Source organism: Cavia porcellus, unplaced genomic scaffold (assembly GCF_034190915.1).
Source record: "Cavia porcellus strain 051 isolate PalLab524CR breed Dunkin Hartley unplaced genomic scaffold, mCavPor4.1 scaffold_6, whole genome shotgun sequence".
Taxonomy (NCBI): Eukaryota; Metazoa; Chordata; class Mammalia; order Rodentia; family Caviidae; genus Cavia; species Cavia porcellus.
Window position 1 is genome coordinate 50,079,284 of NW_026947489.1, and position 8,367 is coordinate 50,087,650.

The 8,367-nt window shown below is 39.7% G+C and overlaps 1 gene segment (V, D, J or C); it reads left to right on the forward strand.

Moving 5' to 3' along the window:
• Positions 1–3,582: 3,582 nt before the first annotated feature.
• On the forward strand, positions 3,583–4,435 carry LOC106028850 (T cell receptor beta variable 20-1-like). The segment is given in 2 exon segments: positions 3,583–3,676; positions 4,083–4,435. Coding segments are annotated over 2 exon segments (432 nt in total).
• The last annotated feature ends 3,932 nt before the right edge of the window (positions 4,436–8,367 follow it).

Here is an 8,367-nt window from a genome sequence, read left to right on the forward strand (position 1 = left end):
ACCCTCAGAATTTGCGCATTTTCCTTGCACCTAAAATCAGCACCTTGTGGATGCCACCAAGGTCTGCTGCAATCTGGAGCAGCAGCCATGCTTTTCTCTCTCTTGGCTGTAGGAATAGATTGCCTGGATCGATGGGATCTGTGAACCTGATTGTGAAGAAAAGCTTCTCTATGTTGCCACCATTCTGAAACCTCATGTGACCTCCATCGCCATTCTGAAGCATGGTGCTCTGCAGCTTTCTCCATTAAGCAAATGCTTTCGCTTTTGCAGTTTTGAGGCTGCAAAGGGTTATAATCCTCTGCTTCCTGGAATGCCCTAGGACCATCTTTCTTATCTCTCTGTTTCTTCTCAGCTATCAAAGTCTCAACTCCATCTTTACAATCCACAGTTTTCCTGGAGTTTTCCTTCTGGCCAAACTCACAGTATTATAATTATCCTGCTGGCCTCTTTGCTCTTGATTTGCAACATAAAAGTTGGCTAAAAGCCCCCAACAATTGCTTTGTAACTTCCTTTTCCAGATTAACCAGTTCATTGCTCTTAGTTTCATCCTCAGGCAAATTCTCTGGGCATGAACAAAATGCAGACAAATGTTTTCTAAGCTGTAACACATCATGGGGAGTTCACAACCAATGCAGTCCTTCTTCCCAGCAGAAACCTCCCAAGCGTGGTCTTTACCATCAGGCTTTCTATCAGCATTCTGGTCTCCTGCGCTCTGACCAGAATCTCCTCTAAAGAACAGCCTAAGCTGCTCCATCTCTATGCATCCAGGCAACATGTCCAAACCTTTCCAAATTCTGCCCACAAGCCATTTCCAAAGCCTCTTGAAAAACATGGTCAGGTATAGTCACTGCAAACAACTCCACTCCTTTGTACCAAATTCTGCCTTAGTTACTTTTTACTTGTCACAGACAAAATACCTGATGCACATAGTTGGGAAAGGAAGGTTTTATTTCTTATAGTTTTTGGAGGTTTCAGTCCATTCTAAGTTGGCTCCAAGGCAGGGTGGCATGGCTGGGCTGCAGTTCATGGCAACTGCAAACAGCAAGGAGGAAACAGGCAAAAGAGAGGGAGACACACCTTCTTCCTGCCATTATACAATGTCCTGGCTCCACCCCTATGTGGGTGTAGCACTGAAACCATTAATCCAAGCACTATACAATGAGCCAATCACAAATGCATGAGGCCTGGGGACCACTGAGTAAACCATGACAAAAATAATACAAAATGACTCTCAAAATATTACATTCCCATACATACTAAGAAAACTCAAAAAAAGAAATCTACTTTCCAAATTCTGGGGAAAATATCCAACATCCACCATTTAAAGGAGGGGAGGTTAATTGCTTTGTCTTATACTTTCAGTAGATCAGTCCATGATCATCCGACTCCGAGGCAGAAGCAGTGTAGTAGGAAGGCCTGGAGGAGGACAACTGTTCATGACATGCAATACAAGCAGGAAAGAGAGACAGAGAGACAGACAGATAGACAGAGACTAAGACAGAGATAAAGAAAAAGTTGAAGACAAGAACATACATTTCCAGGTCACGCTCCCAATCCAGTGACCTGAATCTTCCAATCAGGGCCCACATCCAAATAGCAGAGTCATCGCTAAACTCATTGAAGGACTAACTCATTGATGAATAAGGTGTTCTCGCCATCAAATCACTTTCCAAACGATTTACCTTTGAAAGCAAGAACTTTGGCAGACAGTTTAGATTGAAGCCATAACAGAAAGTGACACTGACACATTCTGAAAGATGAAGTATGGCAGCATGGACTGGCTATTGAAAAGATGTAGACTCGGACTAATCCGTAATCTATATGGCAGCATTAACAGTGACACAAAATTTGTGTCAGTTAAGGTGAGACCAGGAGTGAAAACCTACCACGGGCAAGAAGGAGAAAAATTTATTACAGGAATCGGGTTCGACAAAATTTAGGGGAAAGGCAGATGAATAAAGTTTAAAAACCTCTAGTTAGGAAATCATTCTAAGTAGCTTTGGTGAAGCAGGTTGAATGAGACTGAGTACTGGGTGAGGTAAATCCCTGCCCTGAGGGACAGTGAAGGGAGATGTATGGGAATCCAGGAAAGACTGGTGCCCACTGCTCAGTGCGTTCTCCAGAAAGGGCCTCATCATGATGGGAATCTGTCAGTCTGTGTGGCTGGCAGTCGGTGTGGACATCAGGATGTGTGCAGAAAAGGCACCAGTTGGAACTCACTGGCACTTTTGATCATATTCCTTCTCTAGATTTTGAACCAATAGTAACTTCAGAACAATGATAGTCATTTAACTTTCCCTTTATAAGCTGTGTAATTCATGCTTTACAATCAACAACAACCCAGAATCATTACTGCTAGGAAATTTTCAGAAACTTACTTTGTACTGGGTTACATTGACATCATTATAAAGCATCTATGAATATACATGACAGTGACTCTCTCTCAAAAAGAATAGGATATTTTCTTCTGAGTCATGGGGCTTCCAGTTACTTTTTCTAGATAAGAAGGCACCCATATCTAGTTGTACAGTTATGGAGTTACATAGCTCCATTCTACTGGGGCCCAAACACAAGGAATACAAATGCAGCCACAGGAGCTGCAAAGCCCACACAAACCATGTTAGTAGTGTGATGCTTACCATTGTATAATAAAAACTATTGCACCACAGTACAAACAAACTTGGAGGCTCAGGCGTCAATCATAACTTTTTTGGCTGTCTGTCATGGAGAAATAGAAGTAATCATTAAGTAAAATCACAAGGAAAATAATGTTATAAAGCTGAAAGTGTTTTGCAGCTACTATAGATTTTCAAAACTGATTTAATGGAATTATTGATGCACATTCAAAGCAGAAAGAATACCCCAAAGCTCCTATAATGTATTTCCATGGGTCAATAATTAATTTGACCAGGGCTGGGGATTTAGCTCAGTGGCCTAAGTGCCTGCCTTGCAAGCAGGTAGTCATGAGTTCAATCCCTGGTACTGATAAAAAGGAAAAAGACAAAATAATAATAATAATAATAATAATAATTAATTTGACCTATATCACAGTAAAAGAATTATAAGTAAATTACTGCTATCACATACTTTACAAAATGACATGCAAGATAAATAAATACATAATTTTTCCTATTTAAACCATTTGAGAAGATTTTTCATTAGCAGTCCTAAGGTAAACACTTCACTTGGAAGGTGAATTAGTTTCTGCACAATGACTATGAGGAAATAGTGACCCTCCTTCCTAGTCTCTGACATGCATCTTGTTGACACATATAGTACTGTGAACTTGTAGTTTTGATGAAAAGCAACCGTGAGTTGCCTTCATGCCTTGACAATATTGCAAAGAAGCTTAATATGGAGTGATACCATTCTATCCAAACATATATCATCTGTTCCATATAAAAGCACACATTTCATTGGACTAAGTCTCAGTGCATCCTTTATAGATTTCAACTTGGACTAGCAAGTCTCTGAGGCCTCCTCAAGCAATGTTTTTTGATAGGAAGATGGATGCATCACAGGTAAGGTCACCAGGGGGCATATTAGAGCGCACCCAGGAAGAAGAGCTCAGTTCTGAAAGTGTGGAGCAGAGAGAATATGCTTGGAAATCTGTTCAGAGAAGGTGGTGTGACGCCTGCACTGAAGATGCTGGTGCTACTGTTGCTGCTGGGGCCAAGTATGAGTCTTATTACAGGATCAGAAGTGTGCGTGTGCGTGTGTGTGTGTGTGTGTGTGTGTGTGTCTGTGTGTGTCTGTGTCTGTGTCTGTGTCTGTGTCTAAGTATGTATTTGCATCTGTGCATTAAGGTGAGTGAAGTGACTCAGCCATCATGGGTTCAATCAAAGTGAGAGGGAAAGATAGAGCAGTCTTAAGGCACAAAGGCTGAGAGCCACTGGTCAGTGGAAGTGGGGATTATCAGGCTAGGGAGGATAAGATAAAGGCACAAAAGAAAGAAAAGATGGGATTCCCAACAAGCTGAGAGGAAAGTGACAAAAAGGCTGTTTTATGAGGTTCTGTCTGACCCAGGTTCCCACTGACTGTGTTCCTGCTGGCTTCTTTTGTTCCTCTATCCTCTGTTTCAGCAGGTTCTGCACTTGGGGTTCTTGTCCTCCAACACCCAAGCAGGGTCATCTGTCACAGTGGATCCTCTGTGAAGATTGAATGTCGCTTTGTGGACTTGCAGGCCCTAACAGTGATTTGGTACCGTCAGTTTCCGAAACAGGGTTTCACGCGGATAGCACTTTCTACTGAGGGCTCTGGTGTTGCCTATGAACAGGATGTTACTGAGGCCAAGTTTCCCATCAGCCCCCCAAACCAAACATATTCAAGCCTGACGGTGACCACCACCAATCCCAAAGACAGCAGCTTCTACTTCTGTGCTGCAAGTGACACAGCGCTTGGTGGAAATCAGAGATCTGGGCAAGAACTTTTGTAGCAGCCTGTTCTGTGGAAGGAAGTGTGGAAGGAAAACCACAGCTTATCTTGTTGATAGGAGAGACAAAAAAGACAGACAGTGACAGACAGAGGCAAAGGGAGAGATAGACAGATACCGAGACAGACAGACAGAGACAGATAGAGCCAGAGACAGAGCCAGAGGCAGAGACAGAGAGAAAAAGAGAGAAGGGAGAAAAGGGAGAGGAAGGGCCGGGAGACAGGGGAGAGAAGAGAGAGAGAAGAAACAGAAGAGAGAATACAAGAATCTGACTGTTAAATAAGGTGGAAGTGTATTGTCTGAGACCTAAAAAATATGGGAATAGGAGAGGGACTGTAAAGAGGACAGCTGAAGAGAAAATGTCCTTGATGATTATATATCTTGCACTTTGTGTTGGATCAGCCATATGCTAGCTGTGTGTTCTGTAATAAATCAACGTATGATCCTGTGGTGAGCGCCAAAGAAAATTACACACTCGCTATGTGCTTTCTAGGCAAACTTCGGCAGCTTTGTCTCCAACAATATTCAACACTGCCTTTCATCAGCTGGGCCCTGGGTATGGAGAATCATGTGGTAGGTGAGCAGAGAAGTCACTGTGGAAGAGTCTTGTGTCTGGCTGCACAATTTTTTTGGATTGATGAATGGGAAAGAGAAGCCCTGGAACCCATGAGGGACACTCTGTGCTCAGACCCTGAGCACAGCTAAAGCCGCCCTGAAGAAGTGCTGTGAGCTGGTGTTGACAACAGTATCAGAGGATGGGGAGCAGAGGGAGCCCATGCAATATATTTCAAACAACATGGCCTATCTGAAGGCCTGGAAATTTCTGTTAGCAACTTGGTGATAATGTAGAAAAGGTAGATCATTATAAAAGGCTTTTCCTAAGAGAAAAGAAAAAAGTCACATTGATCATAATTTTTATAGTCCCATAAGAAGTGTGCCATAAATTTATTAGATGAAGAATATGTTTCCAGAAGGAGATGGGGTGAAGGAGAACCACATAGCTGCACATGTTTTCAAGGCCTATCTAGAGGGTAATTGTGAGTGGAGGAGGTGATGGAGATGTTTGAAAAGCCATTCCTATACATTTGATTCAATAAATAATCATTAGTTGACAAAACATCAGTCTGTAAACTGTAGAAGACTTGAGAAGTAGTTAAGAATTCTTAGGATGCAGAAAAGAATATACAACATGTCAGAACAGGGTTCCATTACAGTAGCATTATTCTCCATGGCCACAAATTGAAAAACATTCAACTCACCCAAAAGTGCAAAGGAAAGATTGTGCTGTATTGGTGTAGCAAACCATAATATAGCAAAAAATGAAATCAAAGATAACTTGCAACAACTTGTAAGAATATCATAAGCATAATGTTAAACAGAAAATGCTAACTACAAATGAGTATTATCATATGAAGTAAGAACATTGGTTATCATGGAGTACGTATTTAACTACCTGTGCTTGGGAGTGAGGATTTTAGGACTCTGAAAATGCTCTCTCTTGATCTGGGTGGTGGTGATATGAGTGCGTTCACTTGGAAGATTAGTTGGACTGGACATTTAACATCTTTGCAGTGTGCTATAAATAATTTACACCTAACAAAGAGAAATTACACTGCATGACAAGTATATTCCAATCTTCTATTGCTGTGTAGCAAATTACACTACAATTTAGTGATATGATAGAGAATTTATTATCTGCCTTGCTTCTATGGACTGAATGGGCTCACCTTGGCAAGTTTCATTTAGGACCTTTCTCTTGATGGTAACCCAGTAGTCACTCAGGATGGGGCATCTGAAAGCTAAGGAATGCTGGGCATTTAAGACAGTGTCTAGGTGCACACCAGTGTCGACGTGCACATGTCTGGCACTTGCCTAGGCAAGTGTCAGCTCTCCTCTGGCAGCTTTCAGTGCCATCAGATGGAGCTCTTTATTGTATGATGGCTTTGGGGCAATCACAATTACAGCATGGTGGTTTGATTTCCCAGGAGCAAGCATTCAGTTGATCAAGGTGCATCTAAAGGATACTATGGCTGAGTGCGGAGGACATGAAGCATCCCTTGCCCTGTGTCCTAGCCAGTAAAATTTCTATAAAAGCACTGATGGGAAAATCAGTGCTAGAGACTGTGCTTGGTCAGGTGGCATCTTTGAAAACTGGGCATCTATCTATGGTAATATATGTCTCTGGCTATTATTTGGTAAGGTGTTCCCATGCTTTAAAAAGCATTTCTATCTTAAATTATCTCTACTTTTGAATAGTTTATTCACATCTCACAATATCTATTGTACATTTTGGATCTTACTTTCTCTTTCAGCCTCTCACACTAGGGAAATACAAGGGAAAATGAATATCTGTCTATTTATACTACTAAATTCTTCTAGTTCATTGAAAAGAAAGATTTGTGCTAATTTTGCTTCGACAAATTTTTCGTGCCTATATCTTGTACTCCAAGTAACTACTCTGGAGACAACAATATACAATGTATTAACCATTGCTGTTTTCCTATTACCTTGTTATGAAATTTTGTTATGAAATTCTTTTTAAAATAAAATTAAAAATAAAAAGCAGCAATCTGATATTGTTTTTTAATCTTTCTACATTTGTACTTCTTTGTCTATATTTGTTCTCAATGAAATTTATTTTAATGATTATAAAAACATACATAATAATTATATAAATTAATAGCAAGGTGATAGGTCATTGCATTGATTTGCATTACCCTGATGATAAATATTGTTATTCTTTAGGTGGATATTTGGTACATTGGTGTATAATGCACTTTGCATTTCACTGTAATATTTATTAAAGTTAGGTCAGGGTAATTTTAAATGTATTACTGTAGAGTTTTATATGGGATATGAGTATTACTATAGTGGGATTTATTTATTTTGTTTTGCTTTCTACATTTGTTTTTTCTGGTTTATCTTTTTTCTTCTGTTGACTTTGATTCAATTGGTTTTTCTCTCATTTCACTCTTTCCCTTTAGAAATGTAAAATCTACTCTTCTTTTAATAATTAACCATGAAACTTCATCATGTTAATAAGCCCTGGGATGAGTTTGACTTTCACCTTCTTCTGCAGCAAAAATGACTTTGAGAACAATTAGCACCTCTGCTTCCTGCCTGTTTTCCTGGTTTACAGCATTTTGGATAGTCATAATTTTACATCCAACTAGAATAAGTAGACGTATCCTTGTTTTATTAGTATTTAATGAGAATATTTTCCCTATGTATTTGTCAATATCTACACTCATCATTTTCCTTGTACAAAACTTCAGCATTAATTTACTTAAGATCTGTATATTAACTACAAGAACGATCCTTGGTGCAATGCTGGTGCATTGCATTGAACTGTTAAATATAACTGTTTCCTAAGTTAAATATAACTGTTTCCTTCATTTCTAGTAGAAAACATGTAGAATGCTGTGAGGGGTCATCAGAATCCAATACCAGGCTTTCCTCTACCACAGCCTGGTGATGGCAGGGATCTGACTTCCACTTGTCTCCTTTCCAAACAGTCCTAAACATATTCAAGACACCAATAAAATTACTTGTATAAAGAAAGAAGTGATATTGCACTTGTCTCAAAAATGAATTTATAGCATATATTAACTAAAGACAGAATGGCTTGGCCTCTGGGTAATCCATTATCCGTATGTCATTGTCTATAGGGACATGAAGTTATGTTAGCAAAGTTTTAATCCAGGGTAAAAATTATTATGAACATTAAGGAATACAAATGTATAATTCCTTATGAACATTAAGGAATACAAATGTAAATTGACATAATCTGGGGAGAACCTAGATAAAGTCCAAAACTGTAGTTAGCAAAACATTCTAAGTATCTCTGGAGGGTGACGGTGGATGAACAGAAGCTTTGAGCTGAGTTAGTGCTGAGTTAGGTTTCTCTATCAGTGCACTAGAGGAACCATGAAGAG